This window comes from Asparagus officinalis, chromosome 3 (assembly GCF_001876935.1).
Source record: "Asparagus officinalis chromosome 3, Aspof.V1, whole genome shotgun sequence".
NCBI lineage: Eukaryota > Viridiplantae > Streptophyta > Magnoliopsida > Asparagales > Asparagaceae > Asparagus > Asparagus officinalis.
The window spans coordinates 76,049,281-76,073,493 of record NC_033796.1 but is presented as its reverse complement, the minus strand read 5'-3'; the positions used below and the strand labels follow the sequence as shown (position 1 = coordinate 76,073,493).

Here is a 24,213-nt window from a genome sequence, read left to right as displayed (position 1 = left end):
TATATATTGATGTTTAATTATACAATAAATATGTCTCTTTTATCTGTTAATAAATAACTCTCCTAGTTCCTTTTTGTACAATTTTGTTCTTTTGGGTAATTCGTTCTTATGCTATAACACTCTCATTACAGGCTCATCCAGAAGCTGCTGAATGGAGGATCAAGCCTATTCAAAATTACGATAAACTACTTTTGCTTTTTACAGCTGATAGAGCAACATGAGAGCATGTCGAAACTGCGGCTGAGATACGAGAGAGAAGGCGGGCTTGTACTGATACTAACGAGGTTGATGCTGATCTTACAATTGATGGCATTGATGAAATGGTTTCCAGGGAGGAAATAATGTTGGAGAGTATTGATAGTAATCAAGAAGCAATTGACAAAGAAGACTTTCATAGGACTACAATGGAGACTAGGTCAACAGAAAATTCACTGAAGAAGAGCAGAAAGTCAAAGGAGGATACTGGTGCTGAAAAAATTTATAATGGCATAGAAAAAGTGGCTGAAGCAATGCTTGCAAGTGCTGAATTATTCAACAAGGCTCGGGAAAAGACTATAATTAAAGCGGATGATCTTTGGAGTCTTTTGGTTGAGATCGGGGTCGACGACGAACACATTGATGATGCTTATATATTCTTACTTAATTCTCCAGAGAATCTAAGGGGAGTACTTGGATGTCCAAGGGAGAGGCAGAAGCAAATACTCATGAGGATGATGCAAAGGGAATCTATGCCACCCCTACCTCATTATTAGCTTCCTACCTACTCATTTTTAATATTTTGGTTTTCCACTTTTGATAGATGCTTTTGGGTATTTGGTGGCAATTATGGCTTCTTTTCTTTAATATTTTGGTTTTCCACTTTTGATAGATGCTTTTGGGTATTTGGTGGCAATTATGGCTTCTTTTCACATTTTTGTTATTGTATAGCAATTACAAACTTGTTGCCGATTTATGGATACCTATGACAAACTTGAAAAATTGGTTGGAGAATTGTTGTTTATGCTTTAATAAGATATATAGTGTGTTTTGTCAATTTGAGTTGTGTGTATTGGTTTGATAAGATTATGTGCTATTATTATAAGATCATTTGTGTAAATTTACATATATTTCCTTCATTTCCCTTCCCCCCGTTATTACTCCCAAACACTAAGATAACTCAACTCCCAAATAACATATTACAATTTCCTTTCTTTTGCTTCCCTTCCCCTTCCCTTTGTTTAGCTTTCCTTCACTTCCCTCACTGAACTTCCAAAGAAGGGCTTCCTTCCGTGTCTCCTCTTTCACTCCCATCCAAAGCAAGCCGCAAGGAGTTTCCAAACAGGCCTCAGATACCCCCTTCGGCCCACCTTGCAATGAACCCAAAAAAATATAAGTATTGGGGAGCGAATGCTTTGATCCAAACAATGGCGGCTTCTCTCTCTAAAACCCTAAAAGGCCAAAAATTTCTCCTTTCAAGCCATCGAATCCCCCAACAATTGATCGATTTTTCTGCCTTCTCTACCGCCGAATCAACTCTCCCGCCATCGCAGAACGCCGCATCTCAGGCTCAAGGTCTGTTGTGCTCTCTCTCTCTCTCTTAAATTTTCGACTAGTGTTTTTATTTCATTTGCAGATAATGGAAGGGAAAAATGGTCGAGATCTCTCCTCTTTGTACCTGGCGCTATCACCTTTGGGCTAGGAACCTGGCAGATTCTCCGAAGGCAGGAGAAGGTATTAGATCAGTTTTACTTTTCAAAAAAGTCGATTCTTGATAGCAATTTGTCACGATTTGCTTTATGTGTTCTTTGTTTCAGGTGGAGATGTTGGAATATAGGAGGAAGAGATTAGAGATGGAACCCATAGTGTGGAACAAAGAGTATACATCTTCAAAATACAATTCGGATTCTTTGGAATTCAGAAGGGTCTTTTGCGAGGGGTATTTTGATGAGGGAAAGTCCATTTATGTTGGTCCTCGATCTAGAAGCATCTCTGGAGTGACGGAGAATGGATATTACATTATTACTCCTTTAATTCCAAAGACATATGATGACAATAACAGGTATTCTTTATGGGAATGTAAATTGCTCGTGTTGTATTGGTAGGTAGTTATTTATCTGTTGTTAATCATTGTGGCCCTTTATCACAAGCCTTAGGAATTAAATGCTTGTATTTTCTCCCTTATAACCTGCAGGTCCCTCTTACTTCCAGCTACTAGACAATTCTTAGATTAAACATTTAGTCTTGGAAAAGCCTATCGCTTGAACACTGAGGTAGACCGCAGAAGTATAAATTCACTGTCAACATTTCTTTAGAGAGGTCATGTCATAAGCACCTTAAACAAAGTGCTCTAGTTCTATTAATATAACCAACACCATGAAATTTGAAGAATAACACACAGTGCCAGTAATCCATATAATTACTGCCAACTTCTAGGTCACTATTGAAACTTCTGCACATTTCATATTTCCTAAATTTCTGTGAATATTTGCCTTGCACTTTTAGTGTGGTCTTTCTAAGCACACACGTCACATGAAATAACAGTCATTAAGTTTTGATTTGGAAAATTCTTGAATACTCACTGCTTATTCCTTCCCATAGATGAAGTTTATAAATATGAACTTTGATTATTGGGCATGTTTTCACTTAAAATAATTCTGAAGTGCATTGACTTGATGAAGAAAATAAATTGAGAACGGTAGTCTGTCAAAGATGATCTTTGGTGTAACATCTCTTTGCGTCACTCTTGACTTTCTTACCTCGAACACCCTTAGAAACCTCGATATAATATCTTTCATTTCTGGAATGTAGTGAAAAAGAACATCCAGTTTATCATATGAATTAAACAGTGCTGAGTAGTAAAAATATGCTGTTTGCATTAAGCTCAATTAAGTGGTTTTCGTTTAGTTAGTTATACGAACATTCCCTTTTTTGGTATGATTATGGGTAGCCTACTTAGTTCCCCAATTAATTATCTTCTTGTCCACTTATCTACTTTCTTAAGAAATCTCCTGTCAGTGTGCAGCTACCTATCCTTGTTAACAGAGGATGGGTTCCTCGTGGTTGGCGCGACAAGCCTATAAATGATTCAGATGGCCATTCTTCAGCATCAAGAGCAGCAGAGGTTCAGCCAAACAAGGAAACGCTTTGGTGGAAGTTTTGGGCTAAGCAATCTAAAGTTGATAAGGTGAACTGACATCACCTTTTAATTGAGATGACTGCCAATTCTATGCTTTCTGATTGCTCATATTTTTGTGAAACAACATATGTGAAACAACATAAATAATACAAATAGCTCAGTAATCCCATGGATGTTTATGGTGGTTTCATGTCATATAAAAGAAGATGTTGTTGACATGCATATTATTCAGAGGATTTTGGTTATTGGTGCACGGAATGTAGTTTAAATCTGTAGCCTTAGTTCTATTTAAATTGCATGAACACATAATAAAAATATGCTGACACACAGAACATCAATTCTTCTTATTTGTATTTCAGGACATAATTTTTCATAATAAATTTATCTGCAGAAGTTGCTACCATCAATTCTTCTTATTTGTATTTCAGGACATAATTTTTCATAATAAATTTATCTGCAGAAGTTGCTACATAGATATAGTATACCTAGAGTGCATTTTAGAGGTGCATCATCCTTCTGCAATTGATGCTTTAAAGACCGTACATTTAACCATATTGTCTGAGAAGATACGAGTAAATTATGATGGAAAACGGCTTGAATTTACTTGTAACTGTAAATGACTAGTTATTATTTTATTGTAGCACACAAACCTATGATTGTTTACTTGGATGTCCATGCATGTGGTCGTTGATTTGTGCTTCAATCTGTATTGTCTGCTAATTATGTTTTTATGACGGCACATGAAAATATTTCAATCTTTAGCATTCTAAAAGCTTTATTCCATGTGCTGATCAATTCCTTCTCATTGTAACGTTGCTTCTTCAAACATGTAGGAGAATGAGCCTAATATTCCTCCTGTTAGAGTTATTGGAGTAGCTCGTGGAAGTGAGAAACCAAGCATTTTCGTTCCTGAAAATGATCCTAAAACTGGTCAGTGGTTTTATGTTGATGTTCCCATGATTGCTCGTGCTTGCAGTCTTCCAGAGGATACTTTATATATTGAAGACATAAATGAAAATGCTCGTGCAACTAATCCCTATCCTGTTCCTAAAGATGTCAACACCTTAATCCAGTTTTCAGTAATGCCACAAGATCATCGAAATTATACCATAACTTGGTAAGCTTGTCCTTCGGGTTTTATTATTATTATTTACAGCTTCTTCCCATCTTTTTTGTTGATAAGCTTCATATGTGCTATCAAATTGTTCATCGCAGTTGATATAGTTCAATCTCTATTATTGTGATTAGTGATAGTTTGCTTTTGAAGAGCACATTGTATGTGTATGATTACTTTTCTGACCGATTTCTTGATGAGAGGATTCATGGAGAGTATGTTTGAACTTTCGTAGGCCCCAACTAAAATGAGGTAAAGAATCAACAAATTTATTTCCCTTGCTTTCCCCTTAAAAAATGATTTCCTTTGTTGGCATAATGGAAGAAGTGATAATGTTAAAAAATCAGAAAGAATAAAAGAATCATAAGGAGAATGATGATCTCTTCCCCTTGCACCTTCTATTCTATTGTCTTTATTACAACGTCAACCTTACTTTTCTGCTACCTTTTGTGTTATCCTAATCACTTCTATCATGTCCTTCTCATGGCATGAGAAATTTCTTGAGGATGTCTACCACCATTTGGAGCATTCTTTTGCCCAGGGTTCTCCTTCATTTTATTCTTGTGTTGTGGCACTCTCATCACCTTCAGGCCAGACTAGAATGTTTGGCTAGTTGATTCCCTTTGCATTGTTTATGGTGGTACCTGTCAATAGTATAACCCCCTCAGCTCCCATTACTAAGTTTTCTATAATATCTCATATAATTTATTTAGTCCTTAGAAAATAAAATTTCGTGGTAAAAATGCTGTCATGGAAGTGGTTTTAAGTTTATGACAATTTATTTATAAAGAATAATTTTGGATGAATGCGACCTTTGGAGATTGATTAATTCATAAATTTCATTGAGATCTCACCCTGAATATTAATGTTGCGAGGTTTCTTTTTTTTTTGTGTGTGTGGGGGGGGGGGGGGGGAGGAAGGGTGAAAGCATCATTGTACTATCTAAAATCTAATCAGAGTGTCCTCATATCAGTATTAGGAATTATTTAGATTAGCTTAATATTAAAAATATGATTAATTGTTCTCATAAAATAAAAAATGACACTTAATTTTGTGAGACCTAGTTATTAATTAGTCCAACGCTGAAAAAACACCCATAAACTACGGAACTCCCTCATAGAAGAGGAATGTTCCTTGAATGCTAATACTCATTTAGAATTTTTGGCTAATAACTAGCCTAATTAAGCACCTCACTAATTAAGGGTAGACACTTCGTTGGTAAGGGCAACTTCTTAGGCCTATATACACACATGCGTGCAGACACATGCATACATACACATTACACACACATATATAGAGAGGGGGGAAAACTAGGAGGACATGCCCCCGTACCCGGGTACCCCAACTAATTTTGCCATCAGACACCATAAGCTTGTCAAATAAGACGCATTTTGTAGAACTTTTAGATTTTACTTGTTTGATTAGCTACTTATTAGGCTTATACACACGCGCGCAAACACATGCATGCATGCATACATACACATGACACATATTTAGAGAGAGAGGAAAACTGGGAGATCATGCCCTCGTACACCACCTATCTTTGCCATCAAGCACCATAAGCTTGTATAATATGATGTAATTTTTAGAATTTTTAGATTTTGCTTGTTTGGTTAGTTACTTGATTAAAAAAAGTATGTATTTTAAACTAGTGAATTCTTTTCATTCTACTTTCCTACCTTCTCGCTAGATGTGTTGTTGACATCATGTTTAAGAATTCGTCATGTTGTTGTCCATTATATACAAACACATTGAAGTACTATTCATATGGTTCTATGCCACGCATTTTACATTTTAAGAATTCGGCATGTTGTTGACATTATGTTTGCATCCTGTGGCGTGTGTGGAGTATACATGCACATGCTTCTTATGCTTTCCATATTTTTCTATGATAAATTGTTTGCTTAGTTATTTCATTAGGTTGTGGTGACCAAATTTATGACCTTATCCGAGCATTTAACCCGGTTTGATCAAGAACAAGTATTTGTATATAATTAAAGGACTTTTGAGTTGAACTGTGCAGGTTATACTAATGCTGAAAAGCTTTGGAAATTGCTCGAGTCATATCTTTTTACTATGACATCAGAATGACTATTATAACATGTTTTTGGAAAGGTTGGGGTGTTCTCTATGGCTTGAAACCGAATGATATGAAAGTTCAATCATAGTTTGGGTCGTAGATTTTGATTGACCAACAAATAATTTTCAGTCGTAGAATCGGTCAACCGACAAAGATCTATTGTCAGTGCACTTGCCAGTTAGTTGATTGATCGGGGCAAGTTCAGGTTTATATAGAATTTGATCCACCAAGGAAACTTAGAATCCCAACAGAAGATATTAGAAATCTATCTAGTCTAAAGCCAAGATGGGGCTGACTTTGTGACGTAACACGATCTGTCAAGTTCTAGGAAAAGTGATTAAACGAACTAATATGCAGAGTAAATGCAAACTCACTAAAATTACAGCGGAAAGTAACTTTAAATATCAAACAATATGAACTAACAACTAATAGTAACAAATGATACAAAAACTACAGCAAATAAGGAATGTTCGCGCTAAACCTGAGGCATGAAACGTCGAGCACAATCCACAAATCCTAATTGAATGCTTAGCGTTGGAGTCGAATTCCTATTAGCTAGATCCTGCGAAAGGGTTTTAAAATAAGAGGGTTAGTTCAATATAAGATCAAGGATGTAACAGTTCTAATTAACCACAATATAAGCAATCTAATTAAATGGGAATAAGGGTTTAGATCTGAGTTTTGTACTTCTCTGTCACTGTGAAATTCTGTCGGGATCAAATTTGTGAATGAGGTTGCAATGTCAAGAACACCGGCACTGTTCACGACACTGTTCAAGAGGCGCTATTCATGGGGTCGCTGTTCACGGTGATGTTCACAACACTGTTCACGGGAGGCTTAAAAACACAATTGGAATCACTCTAGAAATCTCTTTAATTAATAATTCTCATTCAAAATGCACTCCCTATTACATAAAAGTTTCATCCCTTTTATAGAGTTGAAGATAACTCAAATCTTATCTAAAAACAAATCAAATCTTATCTCTAAACAAATCAAATCTTATCTAAAAACATGTAAATGCATATCTCTAAACAAATCAAATCTTAACAATCTCAATTCTATCAATAACTTTATTCTTATCTTAACAATAACTAAGCAATATCAGCCCTTATCTCAAACTGAATGGAATCTGATGATATCTCAATGAGATCTACGATGCCAAGTCTCTCTAGAGTAGAATCGGGTATATGGATCCCTATCAACTCTCCTCGGCTTGGAAAGATTCTCCTCTGGTGAATGTTGAAGCTGATACTCGAGCAACTCTTGTTTGAGCTTTTGAGCTTTTCTTTGATCTGGAGCCAAGAGTCTTCTGAAGGTGGATGTCCATGCCAACGAATCAAATATCTTTGAAATCCTTTGTCGGCAATCGATACAATCTCATCATCCAAAATCTACACTATCACATCTAGTTGTGGCCCTGTATTAGAAGGCATAATAGACGGTGGTGGTAAGCTGGCTGAAGGTGGAGTGCCTTCATCAGAAACTGCTATATCTATTGGCTCATTATAGGAAACTAGATAATTTACATTGAAAACTGGGTTTATACCCATCACCTTTGGCAGATCTAGTTCATAAGCATTTGGTCCAATACACTGAATGACACGATAGAGACTTGTTCACCATGCATGAAGATTTTTCACAGTTCCTAGTGGGAACCTCTCAGGTTCTACCCAATCACCTACTGCGAGTTCCTGCATACATCTATGACTATCCGCAACCAGTTTATAAGTTTCATTACTTAAAGCAATTTTCTGCCTAATTTCTAGATGCAAGTTATGCATATGCAGTGCAAATGAGTCTGTTAAAGCACTAAACCTAGGATCCAAAGGAATCGTTGCTAAGTTTATAGGTTTCCTAGGTTGACAACCTGTAACGGCTTGTGGATCTATTTATAGAATTATTATATGCGAAATCTTCCATAGATAAAACCAAATCATAAGCTTTCATATGGTCTCCTACAAGGCATGTAAGCAAGTTTCCCAAACTCTTATTAACTACCTCGGTTTGACCATCAATTTGAGGGTGATATGCAGTTGAAAATTGTAGCCCTGTATTTAGCTTTTTCATAACGTGCACCAGAAGTGACTAACAAATCTTATGTCCCTATGAAAAGCTATCGTCTTAGGTAAACCATGTAATCTAACGATCTCTCGCATAAAAAGATAGGTAATGTGGGACGCCTCAGATGTCTTGCTGCAGGGAGTAAAGTGTGACATCTTGAAAAACCTATTCACAACCACAAAAATAGAATCATATTTTCTAATAGTTCGACGTAACTCTAAGTCAAAATCCATACTCAAATCCTGCCATGGTGTAAATGGTATGGGTAAAGTATATATAATCTAGTGTTCTGTTTACTACCATTTGCTACCTGACAAACCCTACAGTGTGACACTACTCGTGTAACATCTCTCTTAACACTAGGCCAATAAAATCTATCCTCAACCATAGAAATTGTCTTATCACAACCAAAGTGTCCTGCAGCTCCTACGTGTAACTCTCAAATAAATTGATCCCTAAGTGACGTGTTGGGGATGGACAATCGGGTATGGACAATCGGGTACCTTTAAATAAATAATCATTTGTGATAGTGAAACCTACTGTACTTTCAGGTGGGTTATGTGTCAGAGAAGTGTAGATATCACCAAAATCTCTACAAGCGGGATACTCCCCTAAGATGTGTTCAAATCCAATTACTTGTACACTTATCGTGTTTAATATACAAAACATCGTGCTTAGTGCATCGACATCTTTATTTTCTACCCTGGACTTGTGTTTAAGTACAAATGTGTACTCTTGAATGAATTCTACCCATTTAATATGTCTAGACCCTAATTGTTTTTGAGAATTCAAGTATTGTAGGGCTTCATGGCCAGAGAATATGACGAATTTCTTAGGTAACAATTAGTGACGCTAATACTTAAGACTCTGTACTACATCATGGAATTTTTTTTATCATAGGTCAAGTAGGGTTGTTGAGTATTATTTATTTTTTCACTAAAGTAAGCTACAAGATGACTCTCTTGACTTAACACTCCTATACCTACTCTTGATGCATCACATGCAACCATAAAAACCTTAGAGAAATTAGGGAGACATAATACTAGGGTAGTGGTAAGCTTCTCCTTAATTTTCACAAATGCTCTAGTAGCTGACTTAGTCTAGTAGAATTCTCCTTTTTTAAGACAATTTGTAATTGGGGACATAACAGTACTAAATTTTTTAACAAATCTCTTATAGAATGTAGCCAGACCTTGAAAGCTTTTGACTTCATGAATGTTCTTAGGAGTAAACCACTCTCTAATAGCTTTAACTTTATCAGGGTCAGTTGATACTCCTTCACTAGAGACTACAAAACTTAGAAAGTTGACTGATGTAGACATGAATTCACGGTTCTTTAGATTAGCATGTAACTTTTCCTTACAGAGGACGTCTAGAATTTGTATTAAGTGAAACATATATTCCTTCCAGGTTTTGCTAAATATTAAAATATCATCAAAATATACGACGACAAACTTTCCTAGGAACGAACGCAAAACTTGTGTCATTACCCTCATAAAGGTGCTAAAGGTGCTAGGTGCATTGGATAATCCAAAGGGCATAACTAACCATTCAAACACAGCCCGTCTTTAGTCTTAAATGTGGTTTTCTACTCATCACCATCATGGATACGAATCTGATGGTACCCACTCCTAAGATCAATCTTAGAAAATATACTAGATCCTTCTATGACATCTAATAGGTCATCTAGCCTAGGAATAGGGAACCTATACTTAACAATGATCTTATTAATCGCTTGACTATCTACACACATACTCCAACTACCGTCTTTCTTAGGGGTAAGCAATGCAGGAACAACATAAGTACTCAAGCTCTCCCTCACGAAGCCTTTTCGCAATAATTCATCTACCTGACGGTGTAACTCATCATGCTTAGTAGGGTTCATCCTATAACGTGGCAAATTCTGTAAGGTGGCCCCTGGCACTAGATCTATAACGTGTTGGATATCTCGCATTGGAGGTAACTCATCAGGGAGCTCATTGGGCATGATATCCTTATAATTGGAAAGGATTTGATGAATTTTGGGAGTGTTTTGGTGGTTCACTAATAGTGCGCTCGCTAATGGCCACAATCACATACATAAAACCTTCTGGAGCGCTCTCCCTAACGAATTCCTTTTGAGTTAAAATGTGAGCAAATTTGTTTTGTTGACTTTTCCTAGGTGGAGTGCTACCTTTAGCATTCTTAGGTTCTTTTGGTTTTATCGGTTTTAAGACTATCTTTTCACTATTGAAAATGAAAACAAAGTTATTTGACCTTCCGAAACTAGTAACATCTCCATCGTATAGCCAAGGTCGTCCTAATAGAACGTGGACAACATCTATAGGGAGGACATCACACCAAATGTGGTCTGAGTAGCTAGACTACTGAATAGGAATTAAACATTTATGGGATATAGGTATAGCGGTTTTATCTACCTAAGTGGTACTATAGGGCTGCGGATGTGGTTTTGGCTTTAGATTCATGTGTTCAAGTGCTGACTTGTCTATTACATTGACACAACTATGTCTATCTATTACAAGCTTATACACTCTCATTAACTTTAAAGTAGGTGTTAAAGATAGAGTTTCTACGCCAATCATCTTCATTTCGTGTTGTTGCTAACGTACACCTCATAACACCTAAAGAGGTGGCTAGTATCTCATCAGCATCGCTATCCTCATTATTAACCTCGTAAATGTCTTCTTCCTCGTCTTCATCATCTTCTTCTGTTTCTTGGCTACCTGTTCCTAGGTGTAAATTACGACTAGGGCATTAGTATGCATAGTGTCCTATACCCTCACAATTAAAACATGGTTTGGGTTTCTCGTCTTTCTTTGTGGAGCTATCCACAGTCCTTTCCCTTTTGATCTATAGACGTATTATTATAACTTTTTAACTTGTTATCTATTTGTTTTTTAAAGGACTCTCCTATTGGGTTAGAGAACTTATTAGTGCTAGGTGTCTTGAGATATTGCTCGAAATCTTGAGCAACTTGATAGGCATGTTTTAACGAGGTTATTGTATGATGAATCATTTCTCTCCTGATGTCTGCCCTAAGACCTGTGTGAAACCTAGACAAAGTAACACTAAGGTCTTTCAGGATATCACAAAGAACCATTAGTTCATCAAATTTGCTCATATACTCCTGGATGAATAGACTACCTTACCGCGAGGTGCTTAACTGATATAACAATTAGGTCTTAGAGGCGAGGGGTAAATATTTTTCTTTTAATCTTTCTTTCATCTTGTCCCAAAATTCTATAGAAGGGCGTTCTAAATGCTCTAGTTGTCTTTCAATCGAGGTCAATAAATTTTTGTTAGGCTAGACAACTTCATTTTCGTGAATCTAACCCTACAATCGTCGGACATGTCATACCAGTTAAAATAGTAGTTCATGTCTACCATCCAATCACTAAAAGCTTGGGGGTCGTAGGAAGATGCTTCTACTTTAACTCGCTTCGTTATATCATCGGACCTATTCCTATCCTCTTAGCCTCCATCTAAATTCCTTCTAAGAGGAGGAAGGTGAAGTCTATTATTTGGGTTTCGTACTCTAGGGTTATCTCTAGGATGTTCATCCCTATCCTGGTTGTTACCCTCAAACTGATTGGCTTCGAGTTTAGTGACTCACGCGTTAAAATCTTGTAGAGTTTTCAGGATTTTATCTAGAGTTTCATTATATTTGTTTTAGCCATATAGATCGTTCTGCTACGTAATTGCATACAATTAGCAACCTATAATAGAAAAGATTTAAAGAGAAAAATTAAACTAAGCTATAATTTTTCTCTTTTTTTACGTAAGCTGGAAATAAATTGTCCTAAAAATTTCAAGTTCTCCTAAAATCAAATTCGCCTAAATCAAGTCAACTGTAAATAAAGCTTTTTCTAAAATTGAATAAACTAAAAAAGTTTATTTTGTTATTTTTTTAACAATAAATTAAAACTAACCTACACCCTAGGTTAAGGTGGTGGAAGAGGCCTAGTTGCATCTAAGATTTTGATCCAGAGTTTGTGGAAACATGGATTACTACAAACATGTAGGTGGTAATAATCAGTATTAGCATCATTGACATGACACTCCTTACACTTTATAATGATAAATTTATTTGGTTGCTAATGATTTTAAACCTACGCTTTGATACCAACAAGGTTGCTGATAGCGGATTGCGGCGCGTCGCGGCGAGGTACCGCTAAGGTTATATCAGGCTAATGCGGCGAAATCGCGGCAAATAGCGCACAGTCAAATAGCGGTCAAATTTAAATATATTTAAATATCCTAAATAATAAGAAATTCATAAAAAAATCTAAAAATTCAATTAGTCGTAAATTTCTTGTATTATCAATAGATAACAATTAATAAGCTTGTTGTATGAATGAAACTATGAAGAAATTCAAGAAATATAGCATCATAATATGTGTGATAGCAGGTTTAGCCGCTTTTAACAACAAAAATTCGCTTTTAACCGCGAAAATCCGCTTTTAACCGCGAAAACCCGTTTTTAACCCGCTAAAATCCGTTTTTACGCGCTATTCGAATGAATAGCGGATTTTCCCGCTTAAGCCAGCCGCGAAACCCCAAAACGTAGCGCTGAAGGGCCGCGACCACTATTCGCGCCGCTATAGCCCCGCTATTGGCCCCTATTTACAACACTGGATACCAATCTGACGTAGCACGATCTAGTAAGTTGTAGAAAAAGTGATGAAACGAACTAATATGCAGAGTAAATGCAAACTCACACTAAAATTGCAGCGGAAAACAACTTTAAATATCAAACAATGTGAACTAACAACTAATAGTAATAAATGATGCAAAAACTACAACAAATAAGGAATGTGTTCGCAATAAACCTGAGGCGTGAAACGTCGAGCATAGTCCACAAAACCTAATTGAGTACTTAGCATTGGAGTCGAATTCTTATTAGCTAAATCTTGCGAAAGAGTTTTAAAATAAAAGGGTTAGTTCAATATAAGATAAAAGATGCAACAATTCTAATTAATCGCAATATAAGCAATCTGATTAAATTGGAATAAGGGATTAGATCCGAGTTTTGTAGTTCTGTCACTGTAGAATTTTGTAGGGATCAAATCTGTGAATGAGATTGCAACGTCGAGAACACCGGCACTGTTCAAGGCATTGTTCACGAGGCGTTGTTTACGAGAGTTGCTGTTCATGACACTGTTTGCGATACTATCCACGAGAGGATTAAAAAACACAATTGGAATCACTCTAAAAATCTTTTTGATCAATAATTCTTATTCAAAATTCATTCCTTATCACATAAAAGTTACTCCCTTTTATAGAGAGTTGAAAATAACTCAAATCTTATCTAAAAGCCAATGTTACATTAAACGTTGGGCGCTTCTAGGCGTCGGACTTGACGCCCAGCGCTTAGTCGCCTAGGCGGGCGCCTAAGCGGGTTCTGGGCGTTTTTTTTCTTTCTTCATTTAAGTCGTGATCGATGAGGTTTTGCTGAAGGTCGGAGGAGGTAGTGGTGATGTTCATATTTGAAGGTTAATGGAGTTTGGAGAACATTTAGGCTACGGCACATAAAATCACAATTAAGGCCTACAGGATGCAATCTACGTAAGCAGACAATGCTCCCCTAAACGTTTGTAAAATCTAGGTGGGCAGCCTAAATACCGCCTAGGCGCTAGGCGCTAGTTAGGCGGCCTAGGTACCGCCTAGGTCTAGGCGTACGCCTAAGCGGACTAGGCGGAGGTTTTTTAAAACAGTGCTAAAAGCAAATCAAATCTTATCACTAAACAAATCAAATCTTATCTAAAAATATGTAAATATTTATCTCTAAACAAATCAAATCTTAGCGATCTTAATTCTATCAATCACTTTATTCTTATCATAATATTATTTAAGTAAGATCAGCCCTTATCTCAAACTGATTAGAATCTGCTGATATCTCAATGAGATCTACGATGCTAAGTCCCTCTGCAGTAGAATTAGGTATAATGATCCCTATCACTTTGTGATAAGACGAAGTGTAGGATCCGCATTAAGGGGAAGGTTAATCAGGTAAAGGGAGTTAACAAGGTTTCTGAAGTCATTATTTTCTCTCAAGGAGCCTCATTTCCCACTTCTTTCACCAGAGCAAAGAGTAACATTGAAGTCCCTACTTGACACTCATGGATTATAAAAAATTCTCTGTAATTCTGTTTAGCTCCTACCAACGGACCCTTTTCCTCCCTCAATGTCTAGACAGACGTAAAAACAAAACTCCAATTAGAAGAGAGATGCAAAATATTGATTGCCACATATAAGATCCCTGCTTATGACTTCTTAAGAGAAAAAGAGCTACTCCATCCTACCAAAACTACATCTTTACATCAGAAGATTCCAACTGGCCAATGAGTAAACTTAAGCCCTCTAATGAGCTTAAACTCTCTTTCACTAGTAGAAGCTAATTTAGTTTATAGAAGGCCAACCAAATCAAGACATTACAGAAGAACGACATCTTTAACTATTCTTATGGTTGAAAATAGCTTTGCGAGGTAATTTCTTTTTCGTATTGGGAGCTTCTCTTAGTAAATCTAGGTTGTCTAGAAGAAAGTAACGGATGTGGAATCTTTAGAAAAATGCTCAGAAGTACCCACGCTCTCCACTGTCGCGAAAGGAGCAGTATAATTTGCTGAATTGTCCTGTTCTAAATTTTTGTTTGAAAATATCTCCTATGTTAACTTTTCTATAATGACCTTTTTGCCCTTCCATTCTTTTCAACAACCCTAAAAGGAAAATCTGTAACAGGTTGATCCGTGACTAATTCGTTGGATACATTGATAATTTATAGCCCCTAAACCCTTCACAGAGGAAGGAAAGAAATTTGAGTCTTCCTAGGAATCCACAAAAGATAAGGGAAAGTGACTTGTTGAGGCATCAAAGAGTTATTAAAGATAAAGAGAAAGACATCGAAGAGTTATTAAAGATAAAGAGAAAGAGCCTATACAAATTAGATTGGATTTTACAAGGTTACTAAACCTATGGGTTGTCCCTTAGTGACCCAAAAAAAAGACGCAAGTAACGTACTTTTGAATTGTGAAGGGTTATTCGGTGACTTGATGCTCGACAGCTCACTCAGCACTATGATATTTCAGCATAACATCTTCACCTTTTATTTTAATGTCCAAAGATTGCCAAATTCAAATTGTGATCAATTACTTGTTTTCCCTTCTCGAATGTATAATTACTCATACAACTTCTCTGTTGGTCTCAACCACTTCTTGGTTCTCCGATGATGTTAGAGACACTTGTTGATCCACCCATAAAGTTTCCATTAGGATTTTTCCTTGATCTTTTAATCCCGTAAAATACATACCTTCCGTCTCCGATCTATACATTCCAGCACCAATGGCAGTGATTACAAGTTGTACTTCCCTAGTCAATTCATCTACTTGAGGTTTGTATGAGCAGATAATTGTTTTAGGGATATTTTCTTGGGCCTTGACTTGAACTAGAACCCCTCATCATATCCATTCATCTTGACCTTGACGTTCTTGCATGTTGAGACCTACTTTCCAAAACTCCCTACTATCTTACTCACTGCCTCATAGGACCAAAAATAAAAAGGTAGATTTTTTTATTTTAATTCAAAAATAGTAATATGAGTTAACAACCTTTGTTGCCAAATTTTCTCTCCACATTGAAAATCGGCCAAAAAACTTCTCAAAGCTAGTGATTCCCTCGTCAATGACCTCAGACAAACGATAAATAGAAGGGAATTCCATAAGAAAATGAGACTTGTCCAAAGGAACAATCTTTCTTGCCTAGCCAAAAAATCGTAAAATGATTAGCAAATTTGACCTTCATGAACTCAACAAAAAGAGTTCCATCCTTCAACGAGAAAATGACCAAAGGAAAAAGAGCATTTGCATTCAAAATAACTTGTCGAGAATTAGAGAGATCTATCTACCTTCTTCTATTGGGGTCGTAGATGAGATCAATAGTTAATTGCTATATTCTCCTCTTCATTGCACTTGAACACATATGCACCTCTCTTGCACCACCTTGTCATATGAGATTAATCCCCACAGTTATAACACTGTCAAATTTCTAGTTTTTGGCTTGCTTTATTTAGCATTTATTGTGTGCTTAATGGAAAAAATATTTTTTTTTCAGTGTTTTAAAAGTAAAGGCGAGGTCAAGGTGATTAGGTCCTATGTTGCTTGAGGAGAGAGACCAAAAAATGCGATCAATTGAGTGAACAAAGGCTATAAATGTTCCAAAAATTTATAAACATTACAAATAATATACAAGAATCAATAAATAGCAACAAGACAAATTAATCACACCCGAATTTTCAAAGTCACAAATCTAATAAATAAACCATACAAATGTAGTAAGTAACAAACATTGAATAGTAGTATTATTGTATTAACTAGTAATTGCTAACACAGTTAAGCAGCAAACTTTGAACTTTAAGGTTCAAATTGTGGCATATCCTCAAAATGATGTAGGTAATAAAGTTCATTTCAACGAAAAATAGCAAAAAATAGACGATGTAAAAAGAAACACAAAATCCAATAACTAAAACAAACTTTACGTATCGTACACCTTTCGTATTCTCAAAATTTTGAAACAGAGACAAACATCTCCCGCCTTGCATCACATGCCTTAGATGAGCCCATGAGGCGGCAAGGCAAAGTCACGAGGCGCCAAGGCGAGCCCTTGAGCGCCAAAAAGTGATCACTTTAGTAACATTTTTTAAATTAAGTCCTCTAGCCATTACACTAAAACTTCGAAGATATGGTGAGGGTCGAGGATTATAGTTTCATATTAATTCTAACATACCTTACAGTTTGAGCGCTCTTTTTATGGATTGAAAACTTGGACTCATGTAGTGGTAACAAATTTTTTAGAATCGACATTAAATTCATGGCTAGCAATATTTGAACTTGGATTGCTCTGATACCATCTTAAATTAAGTCCTCTAACCATTACACCAAAACTACAAAGTAATGGTAAGGGTTGAGCATTATAGTCTTATATTAGTTATAACAACATTCATTGTCTGGCAATATGCAAGGCGCTGAGTTAAAATATCGCCTCGCCTGAGCGCTTGAGGTGCATTGCCTTTAAAATACTGTTTTTTCTAACAAGTTGCAGAGAGATTGAGACAAAGTTTAAGAAAAATAAATGAAATCATTTTGCAACATCATATCCACATGTTCTTGGAAATATTTAATGTGTACCCTTTTTTATTGCCAATGTTTGATAGATTGTGCTGCCATTTTTTCCTTCATTTGCTAACAAGTTTATTACCCTTTTTTATTGCCAATGTTTGATAGATTGTGCTGCCATTTTTTCCTTCATTTGCTAACAAGTTTATTCTAATTGGTGTTCACCTCCTTTTTGGGAGAAGTTGTGTTCATTGGTGCTAGGCTTGAATTCTGAAAAGAAAGAGAAGGTATGCTTCCCTTGTTGATTCTGAGGATGTGTGCCAAAAGATACTTGATTGCTGCTCCATTGACTGGGCGAATGCTAGTTGTTAGGATTTGGTTTCAAAGGGAGCTTCGATGAAGGTTAATCTTGGGGGTGTTAGAGGAACCCGTCGACAAGGAGAACCTCAATGTGGAAGCTAATGGTGGCAAGGAGCCAAGCTTGAAGAAGCTAAAAAGTTGGTAAGCAACTTAGAAAGGCAAGAGCCAATAGCTGAGAAAACGCTGAACTTGAGAGCAAAAATTCCAGCCCCTTTCACAAAGGCGAAGGGTCTGTATTGTAGACAAACAGGGCTTGCATGGAGAGACATTAGCCCTCAACACGAGGTTAATGTGGTCAAATCAGCATTTAATATTTTGTAGAAGGCTGCAGGCACTCAGGGTTGTTACATGAGGTTAAGGCCTTACGTGAGGTTAAATCCTTGCACGAACTGCCGGTTTGAATAGTTTTAATGAGAACAGACAGTTCTTTAAGAGAACCCTGACCACGCATCTATTTGACATTTAGTGTTATTTTTAGCTTTCACAGCTGCGTGACACCAAAATGTGGGCAAATCTTTAACCCGCACCATGAAATGGTGGGCATGTGGGGTTAAGATATTAATGAGGTGGCCCCAATCACGTGCGCTACAGCCTTTTGCTACCCAGTGTCGCAGAGTTGTGGGGGCACGAGGTTAAGCTTGCCGTTCCCAAGGGAAATGTCCCCACCATAATCTACTGCTATTAATGCAGCAAATTTGATGGTAGAGGTTGCTATTAAGTGACGTGGCATAGGCCACTAGCTAACCTTGCGTGGGGTTAGTTAACCTCTTGTTGGTGCGAGGTTGGCCAAGCTTGCTGTCTTTTGATCTGGATATAGTCATGTTTTTCACCCTTTTTTTTACTTAGAATTTTGTAGATTTTTAAGTCAATTTTTAGACTCATATGGCTCTGATGAGTCTGTTGGTCATGTTAAATGATCATTTTGCCCTTGGTGGGGCCTACATAGCGTTTGAGCTATTCGTTCGACAGTTTGTCATTTTTTAACAGTCTACAACCTGTTTTTGTTTTCCAATATTAACTACAACTTAAACTTCTTTTCGAGAAATCTGGTTGTAGCATTTGTTGTTGCTTTTCCATTTTTCAATTTGCTGATCAGAGACTAGCAAATGAATGATGATTGGATGTACCAATTTTATGCATGACTGGAATTTCAGAGCAAAGTTCCCTGCATTTCAAATTTCAAGGAAATTTAACAAATGTATAGATATTGAAGATCAAATTAAGATGTAGCTGGCAACCAAATAGACTAGTGTTTATCGCATTTGGTATATAAACAGCTGAATGTTTACAAATTTACCAGGTGTGATCTTTTCAAATCTGAACAAATTTCTTTTTTTTTTGGCAGGTATTCTCTATCTGCTGCTGTCACTTACATGGCTGTCAAGAGAATTAAGCCAAAGAAGGTTAAGAGATAGCATGGTCTCTGTCTGGATACCTTCTGTGAGGCAAGTGTAACATAATTTGACGTTGCTATTCATTCAAGAGATGGCACAAGAATTATAGTTTGCAGCTGGTAAGAATGAATATGGATGATTAGTTTGTGTTGCTGCTGATAGTTCATTGTCCATGCACGATGAAGAGCTCTTTCTGCTCATTTAAGCTAATCTTCCAGTGTTACCATTGTATCCAGCTTGCCGTGAAATGTTGCATGTAATATTTGAAATTTACATGTAAATTTTTTATCAAGATCAAGTTCTTTTGAAGATACATCTTGTTTGTGGAGGACAAGCAAATCAATATTAGCTCTGATTGATAATTTTGTTTTCTTCCCTCTAGTTGGTTTATTGTTGGTTCGATTAAAGGGTATGTACCACTGTTTGGTTTGCTGTCAGAATCTATTGTTTGGCATACTTTATCTAGCATCTGCTGTCTGCTAAGCTGAAGGTTAAAAAATAGTTGTTTTTCTGACAAGTCGCTTATAAATCAAGACTTGGTATAAAAACCAGTGAAGATATCCACTTGTCCTTGCAAATATTCCATGTTAATATGTTCTATTGCATTGCCTATGTTCAATATTGCCTTCTTTGCTAAGAATTTAACTGCAACTGGTTTTTGTTTTCTAACCCTTGGTGCAACTTCTTCTAAAGTAAAAATCTAGCCGTGGCATTTGGTTGCTTTCAGTTTTCAATTTTCTGACTAGAGACTAGCAAACCGGTGATGATTAAAGCAAAGTGTACCAATCTTTGGGATGATCGGAATTTCAGAGCAATGTACATTTCAATTTTCAAGGTAATTCATCAAACCTACAGATATGGAAGATGAAGTCAAATATGTGATTGGCAAGTGAATTGAGCTTCTCAAACTATGTTTCAGAACATCGAGAGTTACTATAGTCCGCAAACCTCCAGGTTGAGTAGATACACATGATGAAAGAGGCATCAAAGTCGAATGATGCCCAGCCAACTCATACTATATCATTTACATCGTTTCCAATATATATATAAACTCCTCTGTAAATTTAAATTTGCACAGTGAAGAACTAAAACTTGGAGTTGTCTCTCAATTTGCTCGTATATTGGCAAGTTTAAAAATCTAGCATTTGTAACCGCTAGGGAACCTTGTTTGCTTTGATTGGTTTATTTTAGGCCATCAAAAATATTCCCATGAAGGTTATAAAATGAGGGAAAAGGAGGAGATATCCAAGTTCTTTGTGTCAAAATCAACAAGTGACGTTATGCTTGTTCGTATGAACAAAATCAGAAAGCAGATAGCAAGTGATACGGCTTGCTAGGAGCCTAGGAAATCAGGTTGCCCGCTTCAAAATATAATTTATTCAATGAATAAACTAGAAAATTCCAAGGAAATGATCCAAACCATTGAGTTGGAATCCCCACCATCTCTTATTGCTTTGCATCCCAAATGCCAAATTATGTACAAATAATGCCGTGGTTAACTCCCAAGACCATCTCTTATTGCTTTGCATCCCAAATGCCAAATTATGTACAAATAATGCCGTGGTTAACTCCCAAGACATTCCTCATCTTATAAAGTGCTGGTGCTGTTTCTCTCTCCTTAGAAAAGGAGAGGCCGAGGGAGTTCTCCTTCAATTTCATGGACTTCACAAGAAATCATCCTCCGATAAACAAACTCACAGATGATCTCCTGATCGAAATCCTCTCTCATTTCCCTGTAAGTCTCTTCTCCAATGCCAATATGTAAACAAACTTTGGCATGCCTTGATCTCCGACACTCACTACCAGAACAAACTCCCTCAAACTATGACTGGTCTCTTCTACTGCTACCGTGGTTCTGGTAAAGATTGGGGATATGACCACCCGCGGGTGGGACAACCGGTTAGCAGCTCCCCATGGATGAAGAGATTTCCTCAGGTTTCGTGCCCGTTGCGACTGGGTTCGAATCCCTGCTACCGCATTCACCTGGCTCCTGTGGGTTTAAGGGTGGGGACAGGATCCCGGGGTTTTACTGGTCACTCAGGCTCAGCCCGTTGTATGCTCACAAGGTCGCGTCCTTGTGGTCCACTGCCTGTTCGCCCACACTGTGGGGATGAGCCCCTGGTAGCAAGGGTAGCTCCTTACAGGAAATTGGGGACCGCGGGGAATCAATCAAGGGCCACTGGCGGGACTCCCAAAGGGAGTAAAATTGAGCTGGGGTGACCAGGTTTCCCTTGCCAGCAAAAAAAAAAAGATTGGGGATGTGTAAAATATGTCAGCATGAAGAGTTACAACGATGATAGTTCCGTAAATGACGCTCTCAGTTTATTATCCTCTGGCAATCATACAAGGATTGTCGATTGCTGCAATTGCATTCTACTTTGTCACTCAAGCAAAGGTTCTTCACCTACTTCTTATGTCTACAGTCCTGCAACAAAGAGATGCTACGCTTCCAAACACAGAATATAGTTTTCATCCCCTCGCTTTTAGCATTTGATCCCTGTATCTGTCACCATTATTGTGTGCTTGCATTCAAGATCAGTAGAGGTTCAAGCAATATTGAAGAACTTGTGTCATTTTCACCAGAAACTGGCAAGAGTGTAGAGAAAAGTAGAGGTTCAAGCAATATTGAAGAACTTGTGTCATTTTCACCAGAAACTGGCAAGAGTGTAGAGAAACAGGTATCTTGGGTGTCAATGGATTCACACTTCCATAGCCATGACTTCTTCAATGGAACTATTCATTTATTAGCATGTAGAAAACCTATTGTGGTGGTAATCGACTTCGAGAGGGAGAGAGAGAGAGAGAGAGAGAGAGAGAGAGAGAGAGAGAGAGAGAGAGAGAGAGAGAGAGAGAATCGAGAGAGAGAGAGAGAGAGAGAGAGAGAGAGAGAGAGAGATTTATCGAAGAATTGAGTTACTCACATCTAAAGTAGGTTCTCGAAATCTTGGGTGATCGTAGGGTTATTTGCATTACGGGCAGATATCACATAATCATATGGCGGTATGGATATTGGAGGATTATGACAAAAATGAATGAGTTATGAAACATAGTGTCAGGATTGAAGATTTGTTTGAGAAACAGCCAGTGGAGCCACTTCATCACTCTTCTATCCAAAATTTTGATATATTGCCTTTTCATCCTGATTTGGATATTAGTGGTAAATTGACAGAGATTTTGATTCCTCACAGGGTGATTGGAGAGTTCTTTGTATATGCTCATTGCATGTCAGAGGACATGGAATCATAAAGTCTTTTCACGGATAATTTCACCTTTATTTTCCGTTATTGCACTAGTTTTGATTTAAGTGATGGCAAGACATGGTTGTTCTGCCTTTGTTGATTTGAGTTTGAACTGTTTAAGATATAAATTTCCTTTTTCTAAAATTTGACACAGTGGTAGGGCTGTGCAAACAGTCGGGTTGATTTTTATCAAATTTTGAACAACCAAACCGAACTGCAATAAGTCGGTACGGTGCGGTGCGGTTCGGTTAGTTCAGTTCAAAATAAAAATAGAACAAATATATATGAAAACATCGAATCTTCACCTAACTCTTTTTGTCTTTGGATATTGTCATGTTCATCCCATCGAACCTGAAAAATGTACAACCATTTAATATTAGGGCATGGATGATGAATTGAAAGTATGCAGTGTGAGAAGAAGAAAAGAGATTATTTACTTTCAAAGATTCCCACTTAGAAATTAAAATCAACCCATTGTGATGAAGTATCCTTCAAATAATTGTAATTGCAAACCTGAGAGATTGATAAGAATCAGAAATTTGAATGTACGATCATAATATAGGCACAAACAAGTTATGACAAAAACAATGAGAAAATACCTTTTCTCAAGAACATCTTCTCCCTCAAATAAACTCCATAACAAATATCCTCAATAAACTATCCCGGAGGTATAATTCATGGTGATGCAGCACCGGCAATTTAGAAGATTAAGATTAAGGCAACAAACTAACTAACAAACTATCAAACTGAGACAAATTTAACTTGCTATTAAGAAGATAAAAAACCAATTCAATGCACCTGTAGACAAGATAACTAGCACACATACATCTAACAGATCAGAATTATTAATGATATAAGGAGCTTCTGCCCAAATATACAACTACAACAAGTTTCGAAGCAGTATTTGAGCAGGCTGCAAGTTTAGTTGAGCTAAAACTAACTTGATAAAACCACAATAAGAAGTATCTTTAATTTTAATAAGAAGTTCATACCTCCACTGTCACTGCGGATGTCTCCAAAGTAGGGGATGCATCTTGAGAAAATGGTTCGTCCTATTGAGATTGTGTCTTTAATTCTTTGTATAACTTCATAAAAATTAGATAGGGTTAGAGATTTATCATGATTAGGTGATTGGGTCTCATCATGATTAGGAGTTTGAATCATATTCTAATTAGGAAGTTAGGCTAGAGATAGGGTTTTGGTTTCCCTATATATATATTCTTCTATTGTTGGAGGAAAAATCAAGCAGAAGAGAGAGAGCCAATATTCTTGTAACCTAGAGTTAGCAGAAGGCGTAGCCTGATTCAAGAATATTGTGCGAGAGGCAAGTGTTTCGTAGTCTTTGTCCATGCAAAAGATTACATCATTGGGAGAGGGTTTTGCAGTCTTTCTCCGTTCAAAAGATTGTAAGGAGAGAGCTTTGGAGAGAATATGAGAGTTGATTATGTATGTGAGGTTGAGGGATTAAGAGACGAGAGTTGAGTGGTTCCTCTTGTAATTCTCCCTGATACATAGTGGATTTCTCGTATTGTTTCCCATGGACGTAGGTCAAAGTTGGTCGACTGAACCACGTAAATCTTGATGTTCTTTCTTCTTGATTGCGGTTGTTTTCTATCTTATTAATTGTGGTTAGCTTCTGAGTTGCAGAGATCGTAGTAGACGCGGAGACTAAAATTCCTTAACAAGTGCTATCAGAGCCATGATGATGGATCCGGAAGCGAGTTCGCAAGATAGACGTCGTAC

The 24,213-nt window shown here is 37.0% G+C and overlaps 1 protein-coding gene across 1 annotated transcript; it reads left to right on the top strand.

Moving 5' to 3' along the window:
* Positions 1,203-19,612, top strand: LOC109834350 (surfeit locus protein 1-like). The gene is made up of 6 exons (XM_020402358.1): positions 1,203-1,551; positions 1,613-1,710; positions 1,794-2,038; positions 2,995-3,163; positions 3,949-4,232; positions 19,183-19,612. The coding sequence occupies exons 1-6, from the start codon at positions 1,353-1,355 to the stop codon at positions 19,250-19,252; spliced, it is 1,065 nt and encodes a 354-aa protein (XP_020257947.1). The 5' UTR covers positions 1,203-1,352; the 3' UTR covers positions 19,253-19,612.

Bases quoted from the DNA above. Each gene is read 5' to 3' on its own strand.
- LOC109834350 (XM_020402358.1), top strand. From the start codon at position 1,353: ATGAACCCAAAAAAATATAAGTATTGGGGAGCGAATGCTTTGATCCAA. The intron at 1,711-1,793 runs GTATTAGATCAG...TCTTTGTTTCAG, and splicing joins TTCTCCGAAGGCAGGAGAAG to GTGGAGATGTTGGAATATAG. The intron at 2,039-2,994 runs GTATTCTTTATG...ATCTCCTGTCAG, and splicing joins ACATATGATGACAATAACAG to TGTGCAGCTACCTATCCTTG.